The sequence below is a fragment of the Entamoeba invadens genome (genome assembly GCF_000330505.1).
Source record: "Entamoeba invadens IP1 unplaced genomic scaffold scaff_1105074726303, whole genome shotgun sequence".
NCBI classification, from domain to species: domain Eukaryota; phylum Evosea; order Mastigamoebida; family Endamoebidae; genus Entamoeba; species Entamoeba invadens.
The window spans coordinates 43,960-66,350 of NW_004191695.1; the positions used below are offsets into that span (position 1 = coordinate 43,960).

General features: G+C 28.2%; 5 protein-coding genes across 5 annotated transcripts; 3 read left to right on the forward strand and 2 right to left on the reverse strand.

The window, feature by feature from the left end:
* Positions 1-2,489: 2,489 nt before the first annotated feature.
* On the reverse strand, positions 2,490-3,089 carry EIN_502120 (hypothetical protein; the record flags this gene model as incomplete). The annotated part of the gene is made up of 1 exon (XM_004183397.1): positions 2,490-3,089. One exon carries the CDS (start codon positions 3,087-3,089, stop codon positions 2,490-2,492), a length of 600 nt encoding a protein of 199 aa, XP_004183445.1.
* A 2,957-nt stretch (positions 3,090-6,046) lies between these two features.
* EIN_502130 (Tropomyosin alpha-1 chain, putative) lies at positions 6,047-6,923 on the forward strand (the record flags this gene model as incomplete). Its single annotated transcript, XM_004183398.1, has 3 exons — positions 6,047-6,144; positions 6,258-6,315; positions 6,369-6,923. 3 exons carry the CDS (start codon positions 6,047-6,049, stop codon positions 6,921-6,923), a joined length of 711 nt encoding a protein of 236 aa, XP_004183446.1.
* Positions 6,924-13,338: 6,415 nt separating this feature from the next.
* Positions 13,339-14,793, forward strand: EIN_502140 (hypothetical protein; the record flags this gene model as incomplete). The annotated part of the gene is made up of 1 exon (XM_004183399.1): positions 13,339-14,793. One exon carries the CDS (start codon positions 13,339-13,341, stop codon positions 14,791-14,793), a length of 1,455 nt encoding a protein of 484 aa, XP_004183447.1.
* Positions 14,794-14,862: 69 nt separating this feature from the next.
* Positions 14,863-16,614, forward strand: EIN_502150 (hypothetical protein; the record flags this gene model as incomplete). Its single annotated transcript, XM_004183400.1, has 2 exons — positions 14,863-15,974; positions 16,308-16,614. The coding sequence occupies 2 exons, from the start codon at positions 14,863-14,865 to the stop codon at positions 16,612-16,614; spliced, it is 1,419 nt and encodes a 472-aa protein (XP_004183448.1).
* A 571-nt stretch (positions 16,615-17,185) lies between these two features.
* On the reverse strand, positions 17,186-17,758 carry EIN_502160 (hypothetical protein; the record flags this gene model as incomplete). The annotated part of the gene is made up of 1 exon (XM_004183401.1): positions 17,186-17,758. The coding sequence occupies one exon, from the start codon at positions 17,756-17,758 to the stop codon at positions 17,186-17,188; it is 573 nt and encodes a 190-aa protein (XP_004183449.1).
* Positions 17,759-22,391: the final 4,633 nt, after the last annotated feature.

The window sequence follows — 22,391 nt, forward strand, 5'->3', positions numbered from 1 at the left end:
ACGGGTAAAAATTTGCAATAATTTTTGTTTTTTTAGAACGAAAAATGAGACATCTATTTTTGTATTTATCCAAAAAATAGTCATAGTTTCTCTTAACTATGATATTTGTTTTAATATGTTTATTCATGAAGTGTTATATATGACAAATATGGGATATGGTTATAATATTATTTTTGTAACAAAGAGTAATATTTTAAAATATTTGTTTTAAAAAGTTAAAAAACGAATCACTGTTAAAATACTTTTTACTTTTTATTATGAAAAATTTGAATTTCAAATTGTTGTAATGGACTCTTTGAAAACATCTATTGAAAAAATAAATTAAAATGAATGATAGGTAAATGCACTACATTTTTAATTGTAAGGTTGTTGATTTTTTGAAAATAAAATGAAAAATAAATAGTTTATTGATAATAAATTATAATATTGTTTAAGTTTCATAAATTAATAGAGTCAACTTTAATAAACACATTCTTGGATATCAAAAGTGAGTTTTGTTGTTGATAAAAAGCTGTTAACAACATGTTAAATACACCATTTGAATGTTTTGTGTCTGATCCCTGTTATTTACCAAAGAATAAGTCGATGTGTAAACCATTATTCTTGATAAAATAATAATTTTATAAATTAATAAATAAGCATAATAAATATTATTAATAATTATAGCATATAATAGTATAATATAACATAATTCTTAGGTAAAAACATTTTTAAAAATAATGTTTTTTTATTCAACACTCTCAATAAAAATTTAAATTGACATTTATTGCCATAATAATTTCAAACGAATCTCGATAAACAATTATAAATAATATATATTTATTATATTATAATATTAATTAGATTAATTAAAAACATTGATTTGTTTCGATTCACATTTTAAATAAAATAAAATTACATAAAAATAAAATCAAAAGTCAACAGATTTTAAAAATCGAATTTTGGACTATAAAAGAAAATATTTTGAACTCAAAACAGTCATTCATTGCGATATTTATAATATGCGGGGAGAGATTATGATAAAATATAATATATAATGTGTGTGAGAGCGAGATAATTATTTGCAATGGTTATTAACAACTTTTTATGGAACATGTGATAAAATGTTTGAATGTGTGTTATATGATAAATAAATAAAAACGCAATTCATTTCAGAAATAATCCATTTTATCCACAAAAATATAAATGATTCGTTTTTATTCATTGGTTATTTTTTGGTTTCATTGAATTTTTTTATTAATTTCTAAAATTACAAAACAACAAAAACAAAAATAGAAATTAACGTGTTTTAACTTCCCAAAACTGCAGAACAGGGTTTTTCTTTTCCAAAATACGTGTAAATATTGTTTTTTTAAAGTTTCTAATAAATTCCCCAACTAGTTTATACACTCCCTATAATCAATTAATTAATAATGAATTGAAATTGGCAAATAATTAAAAGCTGCATTTCAACTTATGTTTATATTTTGACATCTATTAACATAGTATTAATATTTTTACATGATATACTTATATACTCACAATAATTCTCCAATATAAATCACATATGGCGATTTATATATAAATTGAATTACTAAATAATATAAATAAATTTTTGGAAACAAAAAACACTTCAAAATGTAAATCAAATATACAAGATTTAAGTGAGCGAAGCATTGAGAAAAGCATTGACATATATAAAGATGTACCAGTGTCAAAGACTGTAGAATTTTAAGTTTTTGGATTATATACAAATTATTAAAGATATAACTAAAGAGAAAGGACGGACATGGGGACGAAGGACGGGAATATAGGCCGAAGGACGTCCTTTGTGGTTTAGGGACGTCCTCCCGCTATAAAGGACGTCCTTACTGTGTAAAAGATGTCCTTTCTATTATTTTCGTGTCCGCAGGGTTGCGAAAACTAGATAATGTACTATAATTTTACCAATAGTTTTATTAGACAGAAATATATTTATTTTTAAAAATAAATTATATTCAGAAACAAACGCCATATTATTATAAAATATATTATAAACAAATAGTTTCAACAATTAAAATGAATATTTTTATTGGTCATTTTGAAGTAAAATCAATATTTTTTGATATAGAAAAAAATCCTACATTTTCAGTCTTTAATGAAAACAAAAAACGAAAACCAAATATTTAGATGTTTTTTAATTAAAACCATAAAAGAAAGTTTAAAGTTGCAATCGACGTATATTTTCAGGCATATTTGCATAATTTTGATCATCCAAAACATCCATGACCTCTTCGAAAACAGCTGCTGCATTTTCATTTTGTTCAAAATGTAAACTATCTGCGTTTGACATTGTCCCACCATTCATTTGGAAATTTTCAAGAATCCTTCTTGCTGCTTGAGGAATTCTGATTATTATTTTGTTATTCAAAAGTGATGGGTTCAATAAAAAGAAGTGAAGATCCCACATCGGATGTATCATGATGTGATAATTATTAAAAGCATGACACAACAAAAGAATGTCTGCGTATTTATCGAGAGAGTATTTCCATTTTTTTTCTTGCGACTTCGAATAACAGAGTGAGCCTTCCAAATGAATTTTCCACAATGAGTCTACAATTGCTAACCAAAGAGTTTCTAAGCTTTGTCAATGCGTGGCGTCTTGGCTCAGAAGGGTAGGGCCAAGTTGTAATACCATTTTTAGCACCTCGGTATCCAGTATCACCCAAAAACAGTTCTCCCTCTCTGATATATTGGTCCCACTCATATAACCCGAAAATTCTAAAGTCGTGATATGATCCAGGAATTGAAGTGGTAATTCCACAAGTTAGTCCAAAGTAATTGACACTTACACTTGTTTTTATCGCTGAACAATTTAATTTTGGAGAAAAAAATACAGCGTTTGTGTATTCTCTACCACACACAATTTTGCGTTTATTTGTTACAGCGTGGTCTCTTACATCAATGGCAGTATAACACTTATCTAAACCTTTAAGGTGTTCAATAATAACTGGATCCCTGAATTTACTAAATGGTATTCTCATCGCCTCACATTTACCGACCTGAATAATCAAATTTTCTACGGCACATTTTTTGAACAAGTCTACCGCTCTCCACACTGCTCTCGACATTTCCTTTCTGTTTCTATCGCCGACTCTTTTAATAAAATGAACTTCAGTCTCATTTTGATAACGTTGAGAAGTGAGAATAATTTGGTTGACTTTCAATAAATAAAATAGAGTTTTGTAGTCGCACCCCTTATGGAGAAAAGTCATCATTATTAAAAACAGTTCATATAAAGTAAATATACAATTTTTATTTACTGACAGAACCGATACAGACATTACTGGATTTGAATAACAAAATTTATTAATTTTGTTTTCATCCAAATTCAAATCTAATTTACAAGTTGCACAACACAAAGAAAAAATTTTTTCAAATTCGTTTTTTGTGAACCCAGTGAGTGTTTTACATTCGTCATCTGAAGTCATATTAATATCAATTAGAGTGGTTGTTGAATGTGTTTCCAAATGTTGAAAGTCAGACTCAGCTGGCATGGTTAACCGACCATTTACAATAAGTTCTTCAATTCTCACAAAATACTCATCTTGTTGCTCTGACCAATTTCCATTTCTGTCTTCATATCGTGGGATTTGAGCACTTCTAATTGAGCGTTGTTCTTCTGTTTGTCGTCTTCTGATGTTTGAAGGTAGTTGAGGGTTTTGACGTGTTTCTGTAGCCGATGGTTGACGCATTACCCTGTTTTCTCGTACGGTAGTAAACACGGAAAGTGGATCACAAGGGTCCATTACAGAATCAAGAATGGAATTTGAATTATTTAAAGTTCTATGATTTTCATTTTGTTGTTCACTTGATATTTGATAAATGGAATGATCTTCAATTACAACTTGTCCACCTTCTAGACTTCTTGGTGGTTCTCTTGGAGTTTCAAAATGTTGATTATGAGTTGAAATTTGTGAAGTTGTGGGTAATAACAACTGATTTGTAGATATCGAATTTGTATTTTCAACAGCCTCGTTTTCAAATACTGTTTGTGCAAGTGAATTGTTTTGTTCATGATTTGTTGGCATTTGAGTTTCATTAGTTTGATTTAAACTCTGTTGTTCAAACACTTCTTGTTGTGTTCTTGTTTGTTCCTGTAATCCCGACTCGATGTTGGATAACAACAGTGTTGTATTGGTGACATTTTCTTCTTCTTCTATTGTAGTTTGTCTAACCGAAGTTGTGATGTGTTGATGTCCTCTTTGGGTTGGTAAATTATTAGACGTAAAAGTTACATAGCCTTCATTACCATGAAAATGTGATGTACGCTTTTTGTTTTTGCTACCATTTGGTCTGCCTCGTTTTTTTGTTTGTTTTTTAATAATGGTTGATACAGTTGTTGATTGTGATGTATGTTGTGACGTTGATAATTGTTGAGCCATTTGTGTGTTATGGTGAACAGTGTGTTGTGAATGAGGACCTACTGATATAGTGTGAACATTTGACACTTGGGGAGTGTTTAATGTTAAGGAAGTTTGTGTTGTTTGTGACGTGTTGTGCATCTGGATTTTATAGTTCATCCAACTCAATGTGTCTATTTTATGGAATATAAATCATCAATACAAATTTCGTTTTTTGTTTTCATTAAAGACTGAAAATGTAGGATTTTTTTCTATATCAAAAAATATTGATTTTACTTCAAAATGACCAATAAAAATATTCATTTTAATTGTTGAAACTATTTGTTTATAATATATTTTATAATAATATGGCGTTTGTTTCTGAATATAATTTATTTTTAAAAATAAATATATTTCTGTCTAATAAAACTATTGGTAAAATTATAGTACATTATCTAGTTTTCGCAACCCTGCGGACACGAAAATAATAGAAAGGACATCTTTTACACAGTAAGGACGTCCTTTATAGCGGGAGGACGTCCCTAAACCACAAAGGACGTCCTTCGGCCTATATTCCCGTCCTTCGTCCCCATGTCCGTCCTTTCTCTTAAGAAATATGATTACAAAAAAAATAGAAGATCTAAAACAGTGTAATAAAAAAATCCATTGATATATTTATAATAATCCAGAAGTAAATAAGCTTCTGGATTATTATAAATAAATATTATAGTCGGGTGATAAAGGGGGTTAATTTGGGACAGAAGTAATTAATTTGAGTAAAAAACTATAAAATATAATTTATTTAACCATAAAAGTATTAGAAGGGTTTTTTCAATTAACTACTTTGAAGATAATAAAAGAAAACCATAACTTTCTATTTTTGATATTATTCAATCTTTGAAAACAATGGAAGAAGAAGAGAAAGGAACCCTTGATGAAACAACCACAGGCAATCAACACAAAAAAGCAATTCAAATACAAGAAACCAGTTTAAAAACTGTATTTCAATATATATTCATGATGTATATGGTTAAAATGCCAGAGTTTAATGAATTAACAACAGTGTCAATCCTTTAAAGTGTCAGGTAATCACTGAAAATCCATCATTTGTTGAAATCTTTCAATCTTTCGTTGTTGAACCATTCCCATTGAGAAAGGAAAAGAGAAAGACCATTTTAACACCAAAACAATTGGAGTTGAAGAAGAGCAAAAAAGAAATGAAACAAAGGAAAAATTCTTTAACAAAACAAGTTTCAGACAAACCACAAAAAGTGCTGCGTTTTAGACTTCCACATTTTTTAAGTGAACAAATTGAGGTGTTTTTGTTTATTTTTGAAATAGAAATTTATAATTATTCAATTTATAATCATTTAAAATAAAAAACTATAATTTATATTATTATTTTAATTTTATGTTTATTTTGACGTTTAAATAGATTTTTTAAAAATTATAGTTTCAAAATTATATTTATCAAAATTAACTACCTTTGTCCCTTTTTAATGCTATTTATCCCCCGACTATAAATATTAAATATAAGCTAGAAACTATAGATCTTAATGCTAATAATTATATTAAAGGTTGTATATTTTGTAAAAATAAAGGTAAATAAGAATTGATTAAGAAAAGACGCTTCGAAGATTGAGAATAATAAATCATAGATTAAGGCACTTGAAGCACAAAAGAAGATGGCATTGGACGACAAAACCGAGGATGAGAAGACTGCTGCGGATCAATCTGATAGAAGAAAGAAGATGGAAGACCAGTCAAAACATTCAATGCACAAGTTTCATCACTTAAAGTCCAAGTCAATGCACCGGCTTCTGTTGCTCAAGAAGAAAAGAAGAACATATTGAATGCAAGAATTGCTGAAATTCAAGCCCAACTAGATGAATAAAGACAGAATGCTGACAATACAGATGCTGCAAGAAAGGCTGCTGATAGCAAATTACAGGAAGTCCAGTTCAACTTAGATGAAGCAAATAACACTAAAGAAAAATTGACTAAAAGGCGAATGACTTGACGGTCCAAGTTGACAAGGCACAGAAACAACTTGACACCGCAAAAGATGACAAAGATGGCAACGAAGCAATGAAACAGAAATACCAAGACGAACTGAAGAGTGTTAGAACTGAACTTGATCAAGAAAAGAAAGACCACACTAAGACCCAATTGATTAAAGGAAAGTACGAGAAAGATATCGCTGAAATCACAGTCAGAGCTGTAACTCTTGAGAAGAACGTCCAGATGGCTGAAAAAGAGAAGTTCAAGACTATGAGAGATTATAAGACTGCTTCTGAAGAATTGATGAGAACAAAGACGGAACACAACGAAAAACAAGACAAATGCGACAAACTTGAAGACGATATGTCTGAGATGAAGACTGAATTGAAAGCCCTCGAACAAGCTGCAAAGACTTATAAACAGTCGAAGAACACTTACGAGAAGAAATTGACTGAGTTGAATGAGCAACTTGATCTTGAAAGAATAACTGCCCAACAAGCTAAAACACAGAAGAAAAAATACGCAGACAAAATAGTTAATATTATATATTGTCAATTGTAATTGTTTAATTATGTCTATTGATCTTTTTTTAGTTTTTTGCTTCAAAAAAATAAGTTGTGTTACCAAACTATTAAATTATAATTAAATATATCAACATTTGTGCTATTTGTTTTTAGATGAAAAATATTAATTATAATATGATTCTAATATAATTATATAGTTTGTAGTTTGAAAAAACCCATAATAAATAAAAATACCAAACTACTTTTCAATTAATATACTTCAGAAAGATACAACGGGACACAAAGAGTAGATATGCCGCAACTGTCGAAACTTGTTGAATTTGGCGAGTTGCGGCGTCGTGAATCCATCTCCGAAAGATACAAGACACAAAGAGGAGATGCCTGAAAAAAAGAAACATCAAAGATATCCCAATCGAGTGTTCATTCCAGTGTTAGGTTTGAAGGGTGAAACCCGTTTTCTTTCAGTCTATCCGGCCCTTCAAAAAGGACAGATTTTGTTAAAACTTGTGTACATTAATTTGTGTTGTGATGACGTGGCAAATTACAAATATGACACTTTGGAGTCAAAGTGTTGCAGAGTTTGATATAAAAAAACAAAATGACAAAAAGTCAGTTAAGTTGGAAGACAACAACGCTCTTTGGTGTAAAATTGTCATTATCAGTCAACTCGTTCTGTTTGGCGGTGTAAGTGTCTGGTTTGCAAAAACTTCCATTTTCACCTTTCTTGCGCACACCTATATCACAACCGCCACCACATAAAAATAGATATTGATCGTCTTGAGAATAAAGATAAAATTCATAATCGGTGTTAATTCCACTCTTTCCAAACTTTTTTGGATTCAAAGTGCCATTTTTCATAAGTGAAAATATGTAAGAACTGCCACTGTTGAGCCATTTGCTAACAGCATTTATATTACCAGGAAACACGCCACCAAACTTGTTGTGATTTGTGTCTTCTACCAAAAAGCACAAGTTGCTTTTGTTCATAACTTTATCAATAAACACAGAATTGTTTTGTGACCAATCGTCTTTGTCTGAGTCAAACACAACATTTCCAATCTTCATTCCTGTCAACTTCTCAAGACTCTCTTCTTCGAGTGTGATGTGTTCGCGTTTTATTCTTTCTGCTTCTTCTTCATCGTGTTGTTTCTTTGAATTGATGAATTTTTCCGATGTCTTTATTTGATCATCTTTAGTGTTTTTTGCTTGTATGATTTTATGGATTTCATCTTCAAGTGGTTTAATATCTATTTTGCACTTCTCTTCATAAAGTGCAATTTTGATGCTGAATATCTCATACAACTTGTTGTTGTTGCTTTCTGTTGAGTACAGACTTATCTCACTTTTGATTTTGTTTGATGCGTTGTCAAATTCGGTTACAATTGTGTTGAGTGAAGTTGTGATGTTATTCTTTCTTTCAAATACCTCATCGAGTCTGTCGAAGTGTCCCTCTGCATTTTCAATGCGTTGATCAATGTTAAGTGACTTGTCGTCAACAAAGTTGTATTCCCTTTTATTTTTGTTTAGGTCTGAAACCGCCTTTGCTGTGTTAGTGCAGAGTGCTGAGAGTGCAGTTAACTCGTTTTCCATGTATGTTAATTGAGTTATTTTATTTGTTTTTATATTTAATTTTATATAATCTCATTCAAAAACATTATTACCTCATTAAAACGATTTTTTTTTCAATTGAAAACCAAAAATAAAATCATTCAAACTTACATAAAATGATTTTAATTTTAAACAGGGTCCACCACGGAACAGAGAAAAATTTGGAACTTGTCCCAAAAATGCATTTTAAAATGAAAAGGGGTATATTTTATTTGTTTTTATGACAAAAATAAAGTAGTTTTAGTAAAATTCATAGTTATGTTTGTTTTTACGATCTTCAAAACCTTTTCTTTACAGATGGGGATTTTTTTCCTTGGTCAATTTTAATGTTAAAACGACAGTTAACAACAAAACTATAAAATATTAAAATGTATAGTATACAAATAAATGGTTTATTAATATAATATTTATATTATATAAAATAAAACTATTAATTATAATTTATAATATTATAAAATATTAGAAATTGTTTAATAACGATTAAATAATAATTTAACTTATTAAAATAAAGTTTGTTATTAACCATAACTCTTAACAAAGTAAAGTGAAATCAACCAGAACAAAGCTGTCACTTTGCGATTACTTGTTAAAATTGATTATTGTTGCTTTTTATCACTTTCAAACATCAGATAGTGGTTAAATATACCAAATTAATATAAAATGTCATAGAATGGACAATAATAAAATGTTGAATCATGATACTTGGTGTTGTTGATAAATTCAGGTTGTTTTATAAACGTGCAATACTTTGATAGAACAGAAGAGTTATTATTCGCAGAAAAACAAGTGAAACTACTCTGTTCATCATTAACGCATTAACAGGGTGTTTGAAACAAAACAATTTCAATTATCTTCATTCTATTGTTTAATCTTTTTGTTTATTTTATCAAAGCTATTATTGAGTCATATATTTACTATATTTATAAGTAATTTATTTACTTAAAAACTGTCAGTCAGTTTGTTTGTTGGTGTGTTTTAATAAAGATTATAATTAAATTATTTTAAATTAACAATCATTATTATAATTATTGGTTTTATTTATAAAATGTTAAAGAATATTATATAAAAGTACTATATAACAAGTCAGTGAAAAAAAATCTGGCTCGTTTTAAATTATAATAAAATATAATATTTATTGTTATATGTTATTAACATTTAAAATATTTCAAAAACAAAATGAAAAAATGAAAATAATTATAAAACTATTATTTCAAATTATTACAATTCACCTCGATAAAATTGATGTTTTGAATACGAAAACAAAGTTTCGTAGTGACAGAAAAATTATTGAAATGGCTTGCAAAAGCGGAGCTCCGAGACAGTGAATTCTTCGCAACGACATACAGCTGGTAAGATGGGACATATATGGGTGTTGTTGAGCCACAGCGTGATTCCGTTGGTGTTGTTTTGTATTTTTATTACTACTACACACAAATGACACAAACAACTGAACTAATCAAGGACGAAACAATCAAACAACGAATTAGAAATATGGTGAATTTCTTGTTGTATCGAGATTGGAACCATATTATTAAGCCAGACTATTCGATTTGGGAGGAAAGCATCGACGCATGTACCTTTTTAAGTGTCCCACTGCACTACTATGGATTCACACAAATTCATGTTAGCGGCTGCTATGATGGAAGAGAAGTATTATAAAAATACTAATAGAGCCGAATTACTGAGAAAGAGAGCGTTGACCTATCAACTTCATTTTAAAATTGTTTAAGAAAGAAGAGAAAGGATACTTCGTCCAAGTCATTTGGCACGACAACAAAAGCAGAAAGTGATCGTCGACACATCGACTGCAACTGTGGCGTTCAGTGACATTGTTACCGATCAAATAAAGATAAAAACACTTCGATAACATCAGAAAGTTCAACGTGGAATATTGGAGGAAAAGAAGTTGGTGAAGCAAGCCTACTATTGGGAGAAGCTGTAGACTAAATCACCGGCTACCCGATTATGCTGTCAATGCCTGATGTATACAAACACGCATGTGTCTGCGTCATGATAGCGCTTCAGAATCAACAACTCTTCCACTCTTTAATTATAAGAAGTGTTAATTTGGTAGTTTCGTAATTATTTTAATATTATAACATGTGTGTTAATATAAAATAACACAACATTAGTATTAGTAAAGTAAACCAATTAATATAAGTGGGAGGAGTCAACTGATACTCAATGATGATCATTGGAAAAGACTTTGCAAATGTCAAAGATTTCAAAGTTGTTATGATGGTCATTCGAAAATTCAATTTATTGAGTGAAATGTACCACTTTAATCCATCTGAGTACATTTAACACCACTCAAGAAAAACAAATTGTCCCAAAACATCGAGACTTGCCATTTCTACTCAAAAGGTGATTTTGACACATTATTTCCAAAAAGGTCATTCTTTATTAAATGACTTACGAAAACGTATTAGTCTTCCACAGAACATCGAGTGCATAAATGTTGTGTTTAGCCGAGAAGATGTCAACTCTTTGGTGGTGAAATACCAACAAAAGAGGTGCAGTCGTTGTCATCGTCATGTTTCAATTCATCAACTGAACAACTTCAGTCTGGTCTTAAACATTATCTGGTACCTTTTGGACAATAAAAATTGGGCTATTTGGGAAAACTGTGGCAAAATCCAGCCCAATTGTTTCGGGTTCTTTCACGTTTTACCTAATGCTTGTTGTTTAGACAACATTAAAGCTATTTTTTGTCCACCAAATAACGTTTGAGACTATATTGACATTAAAAGACTGACTCTATAAACAATAAAATATTATATTATTTAAGTTTTTAAAAATAAACATATTATTTATTAATAGTATTTATATTATTTTTTATAGTAAGTTGATATAATAAATTAACATATTATTGTAATAGTTTATTTTGTTAAACCTAACTGTTAGAACTATGGAACTTTTTAATTTAAAATTTTAATGATTACGCCCAAATGTTTGTTCTATTATCTATTATCATAACATTTTGATGTATTTTATAATTCCTTTGCTATCATTGTTGTAATTATTTTTAATAGACCAATTCGTGGTTATTATTGTATATTTATTTGATTATTTATCTTAATGAAAACACTATGTTATTTACTGTGTTACATATTCATCAAATCAAATAAGTTATAATTAATAATTAGATCAATACTTGTCACTTTAATGATTCATGAACATCTTGTACAGTCCCTGAAACATTTGCTTTGTCTTTGATTATTGCATTGTCTATTTGATAATCTTTATTTTCTTTGAGTTGCTTGTCCTGTTTTGAGTATTATCTTATGTCTTTGATTATTTCATTTCTTCTTTGAGTGTGTTGTCATGTCTTTGAACATCGCCTTATGTCTATGAGCATTATACTTTCTATGATATCATTGTATTATCGTTGTGAATTGATAGAGTCAAGTGTTATGGCTATTGTATTGTGTTATAATTGAAATTGTTTAAATAATTAATTATGGTTATTGTTAATAGTATGGTTAATAATATATTAATAATATATATTATTAATAAAATAAGTTATTATTTAAACTATAAGTTTATATTGAAATTTTTTTAAATATAAATTATGTACTAAACAATATAATTATTAATTAATACATTATTTCGATTTGTATAGTTTAAAAGTATAGTATTGATATTATATGTTATATAGTATATTTAATAATTAACAAACATTTTTGAGTTTTTGAGTTTGGTTATTATTATTTAATATAGTTTTAAAATATAAATATTTGGTTAGTAACGTTAAATATAAATATGAAAATAAACCTTTATTTATTATTATTGGTTGTTTTATAGCATTTTTAATTATTAATTAATGGCTTTTTAGCTTTATTATAAGTTGAATAGGTTTATTTTATTACATATTATTAATAAAAATACAATTATTTAATAAATTGTTATTTCATTGTTATTTGTGTTATTAAAATGTTATTTGTAACTATCGGGTTGATGTGTAAAACATTGCTGCATTTGTCACAATTTTTGTGTTAATTATGGCAATCACAGCAGTAATAAAATATAAACCGATATTTAAGAATTGAATTGGCTTGTTTTCCCATTACTTGGCCAAGTATTTATTCAAATAACTATCTGTTTCTAAGTTTTTTCTTATACAAAAGTCGGCTTTATACTCGTAGCTAGATCTAAAAGAACTAAGTGTACATAAATTCAAGACCACTTTGGTGACGTGGCAAATAACAGAAAAAAAAACACTTTTGTCACGTGATAGACCCTGTTTAATTCTTTTCATACCATATTAGTCAAGAATAGAGAAAAAGCAAATGATAATAACAAGTTGTATGGAGCTTATATTACTAATATTGAAAACAGTTTACACTCCAATCCAGTGAAAGCAAGAGAATTTTACTTAAAAGCTGAGAAGATATACACCCAAAACAAAAAATTGTTTGATGAAGCCGAATACTTTTATGAAAGTGATTTGATAGATTTGGACAAAACAATAGAAGAAGCTTGTTTCAGTCTTATTGTATCAAAAGCTGAATATGCAAGTGAATAGATGTATACTTTTAATGATGAAGTTGCACGAGAATGTGAAAGTAAAAGGGTGAGAGTTGATTTTAAAAATGTCATTCAGACACTTGCACAAATAGAGAATGAAACATATTATCCATTCAGTTGCAACACTTTGAGAGACAAACTTGGGCAAACAAATCCAAAAAATGAAGAAGTTTTTTATTTATTTGAAACAACACAACCACAACTCGACGCTATTTGTAAAAAATTAACACTATTAATTTACAAAAGAAAATTGAAAATGATCGACTTGAGAAAGAAAAAAAGAAAAGGAAGAAGCTGAAGAAGCCGATAGACAGTTAATGGCAAAGAAAATTTTTGAATATAACAATGAAGGGTATTATTTGGAGAACTTGGCCAATTTCCTTGAAAGAGAATTTTCACATGAAAGTCCTTCGTTCATTCATCCATACTCGAAAATAGCAGTTATAGTGAAACAAGCATATCTCTTCACTAAAACGTTTGTATCAGTTGACAACAAAGACATTCTGTGTATAAAAAGTCTTTATGAGAACATCAACAAAATAACTCTTGAAAACAAATTCAGTTTCGATGAAATCATTTTGTTGTTGGGAGCGGAAAGTGCGACGTATTATTCCGAACATCGATACAGTAATCAACATGATATTTTTAATAATAACATTCATAAGACTAAATTTAAGAAAATTATTAAATTGCTTGAAAACAACAAACGAGACACAAAGGAATTGAAGAAGAAATTTATGTTGGCAAGAAGCAAAGACAAAAAGCCCGAAGAAATTGAAAAGGAAAACGCACTTTTGGATTACAGAGAAATTAACTTCCAAAGTCATTTCAAAAATTATTTCACAGAAGACAACGAAGATGAAAATCCTGAGATGGTCACTTTGATGAAAAAGTACTTCAACTTCTGCTACAATGGAAATTACACATTCACTGATAAAAACATTGGAATTGTTAATCATCTGAAAAAGGACTTTTTAGAAAAGTTGGAAACCGTCTTTGGCTTACAAGAGGAGGGTTACTACGATGAAGCCAAAAACTCACTGAAAGATGCGTTGATCGCAAAGATCAATTTGGTCGAATTTTTGGATTTTGAAAACATAACAAGTCAACGAGAAAAGTTGTGGAGAACCTGCCAATTTGTGATTAAGATGGAGAAGATCTTATACTCACTTGGAGTTGCGTTTGAGTTCTTTGACTTAAAATACAGTGACCTCCCAAAAGTTCTGCAAGATGAAATCAAACTGTACAATTCAGTGATGTTGATCAAGGCGTGCAGTGTAGTTCAATATGTCAGATTTATGAATACTCTTGACAATGTCCATCAAGTGTATTTAAATTACAACAACAACTTGGTACTCAAACTGCAATCAGTCATACGAACATTGGCAACACAAGATTACGATATTACACACGACCCAATAGTCACTGAATATGTGAGACAATCAATGAATGAAACTGTTGTGGATAAGAGCAACTTGGTGTTGTATGAAAGTGAGTCAAAGTACACTGAAAACATGTTGAATATGTACAAGCCGATAATATCAGATGGAGTCTCTCTAACATCGTCGAAAAACAAATTGTTCACGTTGAATGCCGTCTCACAATTTTTGCTCTCCAATTACGCGTTCTTTGATGAGGTCACTGAATTTAGTCGCAACGTAAATGCTACACTATTGAACAAAGAGAACTTCGGCTTCATTCCAAACATTTTCAATTTGATCACATCAACTGTCGCAATCGTTAACAGAACACCACAAAGCGATGATATCTAGATTAAATGTCCTCGTTATCGATGGGATTATGAATCACACTTCACAGAAGAAATTAAAAGTATATGGACAATGGAAGTCAAAATGGCATACAACTACAGAGTTTTACTTATTAACACAAACTATTCAATAGTCAATTATTTGTTATGCAAAAATTGGAGTAGTCAATATGAGTACAACATCTTAATGATTAACACAGAAACAGATGGGTACTCCAAACCAAATTTCAATTTCAAAGCGAATGATGACTATGTTAATGAAACACATATGAGATGGATTGTTGACAACTTTGGTAAAACAGAAAGCAAACGAAATTATGAAATTCAAATGAAAAGTTGTGTGAATGCAATTTCTGGTATTATTTCATTTGCTGGATACCAACTTGACAGACCAAAAGTATTCCCATCACTCAACTATTTTGGAGCATCCGTTCCTATATGCAAATACACTGAGCATCTCACTGCTAGTGAAATTGAGACGAAAATTGATTCGACGATGTTTGTTGAGACTTTCAGAGTGTATTTCGAGAGGATGAGAGAGCAAGAGCGATATTATAAACAAAACAGTATCATGTCTAATGCAATTTTTGAGATCTTAAGAGATCGAATAGGACAAAATTTCAAAGAAATTTGTGTAACAAATATTGAAGGGTTATCAAATGATTTTATGAAAGAAAGATATGACCAATTTGTTGGGATATATGCAGACTGTGTCACATTAAATAACGATGACGAGTCGTTTGTAGTCAATAAAACGGTAAATGGATTTGAAGTGAAGGCGAAACTTGGTGAAAATGCCGTTGGAAATCGGTTGACGTTTAATTACGTCTTTAATAAAAAGTATGATAAAATGGGACTTTCTTTCGACCACGGAAAATGTGTGAAGAATGAGAACAATGTGTTTGTGTGGACTTATAAAGACTATAAAGCATTTGATCATACCGAAGAACTGAATTATCAATTCGAACAGAAGGACATTAACCTCCCAAAAGACTTAATTGTCATGATATCTTATATTGGTAAGATGGAATTGTACTACGACTTAATCAATAAAAAAGTTGAAGAAGACATTAAGCACGAAAGAATGGTAAATGAACACAATAGAATACAAGAAATGGAAAGATTGGAAAGAGAAGAATTTTATGGCAACATGGAATTACTTTCTTTAAAAATTCTTAAAAAAAAGTTTCTTTTAAGAATTTTTAACTATTTTTTCTTATTTTATTTGTGTTTTATTAAAACTCTAAAATGGTATAATAATCATTCAATTATAGTATTTAATTAAACAATTTTAATATAGATAATCAAACTATTATTTTATTAATAATAAAGTAATAAATTATATTATTATTATAATTATAATTATTTATAATTATTAACGACAAACGACCAATCAGAACAAAACCAAATTGACCAATCCAAGTGGATGGACCACAAAAGTCCAAGTGATTGGCCATTTTGATTTTGAAAGCCCGTGATGGGTATATAAGGCACACTGAATTGCAACACGACAATGAGTTGTGGGTGTGAGAAAAAGTGCAAATGTGAAGGCAGTGAAGCGATCACGTGTGGGTGCTGCTGCCAAGACGGGAAGTGCTGCTGTGACTTCAAATGCAAATGTGGTGCTGAAGGGAAGTGTGAGTGCGGCTGTTGCTGCAAAGAGGGAAAGTGCCAATGCAAGACATTTGCAACTGGGATGACCATCACTTGTGAATGCTGCTGCGAAGGATGCAAATGCACATGTGAGTGCAAATGTGGAGAGAAGAAGGTGTGCCAATGCCAGAAAGAAGCATCAAGTGGGTGCTGTTGTGGAAAGACATGCTAAGTCACTTTTTTTCATGTTTATTTGTTTGAAGTGTTGTTTGTATAATTGTGAAATGAAAATACAAATTTTAATAAAATGTGAAACCAAAGTAATGTATTGTGTATTTACATCTTTGTATGCATGTATTGTTTTAAGTATCAAAAATATGAACTTTTCTTGATAAATAAGTGAAATATTAAATTAATATAAATTGAAATATAAACTAAACTACTATAATCTTGATTATAAAAAGTTTTAATTATAACAGTAATTACATTTCAGACATTGACAAATCAATGATAGACGCAAATTTCGACATCGAAACCAGTTTTTATATATTTTATAAATGTTACAAACATTGAAATAATTAAAAAAACAAAACTGATATTAATGTTGAAAATATATGTAAAATATAAAGTTTCAACTCTCAGAATGAATTGAGAAAGTGTCTTTCTTAACGGTTTTATTTGATTAGTTTGTAAAAGTTTAATTATATAAATTTAAAAACATCAATAAATATATAGTTAGTTTTCTCTTAAAGTGGTCAAATAGTCAAACAAACAACAAAAATAATACAAACACAAAATACATACTAATTAGTAATTTCTCTGAATAGAAGTGTCATCACCACACTATTATTCAAAGTGATCTCTTTTGAATCTTTCTTTTCGACTTCGCAGTAATTCCAAATTGTTTGTCCAAGTCTTTTTATCATCTCTTTGTCCATAACAGACCCATCAGGAAGTATAATGAATACATTCCCACCAATCCCTTCCCGATTCTCTGTGTCATACATCACAACAAATCCATCTTCAAAAAGAATGTCTTCCAAAAGATGAATGCACTCCCGCTTCTTTTGACTTCTCACTTTTTGCAGAACCCATTTCCCACTTGAATTTTTCTTGTTGTAACTGGACATCCTCTCTTGTGCTCGTTTGGCAAGAAAACTCTGAACATTGAACACAAAAGAATACTCGTCGTTGTCAAAAAACACCTTTTGAATGTCGATGAATTTGTTGGAGTATTTACTCGGCTTCTTGAGGTGTCCAACAACAACACGTCTATTCATTGATATGAAAGCAAGCAGAGAGCACTGAAGATATGATAGCTGTGTTCGCTCATTTATACATTTGATCTTCTCGCTAACATGTGATAATGTTTCCATTGTTTTTGGAGATGGATAATACACATTTATAAATTTATTGATGGAGATAATTATTTACAATAAACTACCCAATTGATACACACCAAAAAATATTTGACATTATTTAAAATAAATCTGTAATAAAAATTTAATAAAACAACTATTGGTTTTAATATTTGATTTTGATTTTTATATTTTTATTTTTGTGTTGCTGAATAACACAGGAATTTATAAAATTGAATTTATGTTCTGTCTGCACAAAAACAGCCCAAACTCCGTGAAACACACCAAATATATAATTAAGTTTAGAATCAATTTTTATTGTTAAATATTTCACAGTACAATTTGTCGACTTTGAGGGTTTATGTTCCAAATTGTGTTATTTTTATAATTTTTATTTTTGTTTTGAAAATTCGTTTCAAATGGAAAAACAAAATAATATTTATGTTATTTTTTAATTTTTTATAACTATTTAAAATATAAATTATTTTAGTTACTTTATTGGTTAAATTCATACAAATACTCTGAATAACAGAACGGTTTGTTAACAAAAATAAGACGTTTTTATATTTATTTGAAACTAAATGAATTAAGTGTTTTGTCTGTTTGTTGGTGTGTTGTGCAATTAAATGTGTATAATTCATGAGATCAATTGCATTGTTTATTATTTTGGTTAAATACAATTAACAATGTATTAAATACAAATAATATTACAGTCACTTAATCTAGCATTATTAAAAACTTTCTTTCTGATTTTTTTTTTCAAAAAATAGTTAATTTAATCATAACAAATTTATAATCAATAGTTTATATATTTTCCAAATAATATTAAAACATTATTTGGAATAATGTTTTAATTTGGAGCAAATAACCAATTTGTTAATAATATAAATAATTTATTTTTGGTTTATATTATAGAAATAATGGAAAAACTATCTCAGAAGGCAGGCTTTTTCCATAAGGCTTGTTAGATAAACTGTAACACATAAAAATGTATTTAAAATATCAAGTTTAGTTAAACAATATGATAAATTCCATGTCATTTCAAAAAAAAATATCCTATGTTTTAAATGTTGATAAAACTAGATTCTATTTTAATTACATGTTAAGATATTCAGTTAGCCAAATAATTTTCAGAAGGACGTATTTTCCATCAATTACTTTATAAATTAAATGGAAAAAGGATGGAAAAAAGTTCACCAAATAATACTCTAACATTTAAATCTATTTTAAAATAGTTTTTAAATGAAAGTTTTAAAACTATTTGCTTTACTTCTTTCAATTATTTGGTCACTGACTTATTATGCCAACTTAACAACATCCTTAATTAAATTATTTTTAATAAACGTCATTGAAAACAATCATTATTTATTTGTTAATTTAAATGTTATTAATTGTTCAATTCGATATGTTAAGTATCATTATTAAATAATTACACAATTATTTTTTGTATAATTTAAAATTTTAAAGTACAAATAAACAAAGTAATACAAAAGTCGTACTAAGGTTTAGACCAGAATTATGGTTTCGACAAATAATTAATAATTTTTATAATACTGTAAAAACTAATATAAAAAGTTATATTTATATATAAACTCTTTTCAATAATTCGTCATTGCCCTCAATGAGAGGTAAAAAAATGCAATTTTCACCTAAGATATTTAAATTTAATATATTTTTATTAGGTGTGGTTATATGAAAAAAATAATTTTTATGTTGAATTAAAACAAAAAAGTGTATGACCTCTTTATTATTTTGAAATTTATTTTATCTCCCTGTTGTTTTTCCTTATCCATAAAATCGTCATTATTTTTACTATTTTTAGAAACAAAGAAAATTGTTTTTAACACTAAAAAATAAAAACAATTGTTTCACATTTTTATTATGATTAAAATATTGAGTAAAATGTATTTCATTATTTATATTAAAATACGTTTTGGATATAATTGACGTAATTCAGTCTAATTTAATAAAGTAATTTGATTAATTGTTAATATCGAGTAAATATGTTCATCATTAAAATTTAGTTGAATTATAACTTGGTATTTTAATTAATTACAGATAATAAAATAAACAAATTTGAAGAAAAAATAACAAGTTGAAGTTTCAAGTCTTCATGATATCATGATGTGTCAATTTGTAAACAATTATTGTTGGAGTGACTTACTTGAAAATACATCGATCTTCAAACAATTTTTGACCTAAAAAGTTTTATCGTTTTATTCATTTTAAAAATAAATGTGTTGATATAAATTAAATAACTGGAGAAATTTTGACAAAATCAAACAACTATTGACTCAATAATATATAAAAAGCAAAATATAAAGATGTGTATCAATATAGGAATTATTAAACAATACAATATTCTTCCATTTTATACAATTTAGTATTAAACCTCCATAATAACCAAAACGTTATAAAAGCAATACAATAATTAAAACGAAATCAAAAGGGAAAAAAATATGCAACACAACACCAATGTGCACAAATCAAAATACAGTAAAACTTTTCAAAAACGGTACTTTTGAAAAGAGGATTCTCTCAAAAGAGGGTATTTTTCAAAGAAAATAAAAATTTAGTTCTTTAAATAGCGGTAATTAAGGTTTGATTGATAAAAATCTACACTTTTTAAAAAAAACAAAATTACCACACCCACCCGCTTTTTAAAGTTTTTACTGTACACTTTAGTTTTTGAATAATAAAAACGTTTTATCATTAAAAATTGGCCAGCTTCGAGTTGTGACTTAAATCTAATTGAGCATTTGTAGTAATAATTGAAATATAAATAATAAATAGATAATACAAGTAATGAAAACAATTTATAGCGTGTCATGTTGTTTGTAAAAAATACATCAAAAATATTAACAAGTAAGTTGAAAGTTATAGTGAACGGATGAAATTGTGCACAAGAAAAAATTACAAAAATATTTCAAGACTAATGACCAAAGTACTTTAAATTATTTTTAATTGTTATAATATTTTTCACAAAATCGTAACTGAAAAAAATGACGCTTTTATGAAACAAGTTTATTTGACCATTTTAATAAAAACTAAAAAATTTGTTCATAATTATCCAATTAGTATTTGAGTAGCAAGAAAAAACCTTAGCTCCACATCTGCAAATTATATTTTTGAATGATAGAGCTAAAGGAAATTTTTACTTATATGAAAATGGGATAATACACAGAGACACAAAGCCCGACATTAATTGATATTTTATATAAAAGGTGATGTCCAGAGTAATGCAAATTTGACTGAATTTAAAATGAGTTGAAATATTAATGTGCTGATGATCAATATAACATTAACTAAAGGCGTACAAAGTCAAAACATATGGCGCCCGAAGATTGAAAAAATGAACACAACAAAAACCATCATATATATACTTTTTGCTATTACAACGTACAAATGTTTTGGGTGGTGTAATGATACCCCAAAACACAATTCAGGTTTCCATGGAAGATCACAGAGTTTGTCACTGCAAGTAAAGGTCTTGAATGGCAAAATTATATCTCAGTTGATAGATATAAACTCGTAGATTAATGTTGGAAACAAAAAGTAAGATAAAGATTTTTAAGAATGAGGTGGTTGAACAATTGGTCAAGTTATTAAATAATTGTAATTAATTTGTTGTTTTGTAATTAAATTTAAAAATATAGACAATAAGTACGATATAATTTATATTATTAATATAAATGTATAATTGTGATTTCTTTGTTAGAAAATATACATTATTCATTTTAAATAAAACTAATATTTAGTTTCTCAATTTAACGTTAATCAAGACCATCATTCCAAATATTTTTTAGATTAAGTTCGAGTAATAAAAAACTTCAGTCAACATATTTCTGTTTTTGAATCAACATCATCAATTTCAAATCACTCATTTACACAAGAAAGCGTGGTAATATCAGTCACAATTATTGTTTGAGCTACAACAAACATTTTTAACACATAGTATCATTAGTTATTAAATACAAACAAATTAAATGGTATTGTTGATGTAATCTAAATAGGGTACTTCGTTGTCATTAAATATGTCAACAGACTTATCCAAAAAATGTGCAATATGTTTTTAATGTTTCAAAAACGATGTCATGAAACGCAAGTTTATTGTTGATAAATTAAACCATATTACAATTTGAGATGTTTAATAATTTGATTTCACATTTTAAAAATAGAATTAAATGATTTGATGTTGTGTTGATGAATTTTAATCATTTTTGGTTATAGTTTTCAGAATTTAATTTTATTTAGAGATAGTAAAAGTACTCTGTGTGTGGTCTGTAAATATTTTTGTGTTTTTTACTGTAATACTTCAAACATTCATGATATACAATTTAATCCAACACAAATTCAAATTCAAATCAATCATTTCATTTAGATATGAATATCTTATTTTAGATTGTTGTTGTGATTTAAAATTGTTTTATTTTCATAACAACTTTTTCATCCTCACGTTTTTGAACGTTATACATTTTTTATTTATTAATAACTTGACAACTTTTGTGAATTAGAAATAATTAGTTGATTGCATCTCAGTAACATTTTAATAAAAACTGCTTTCATTTGATTTTAGTCATTTTTTGTCATCCGATTTACACACAACAACCACAAAACAAATATTCAACAAGATAAATAAGTAGGTACCGAG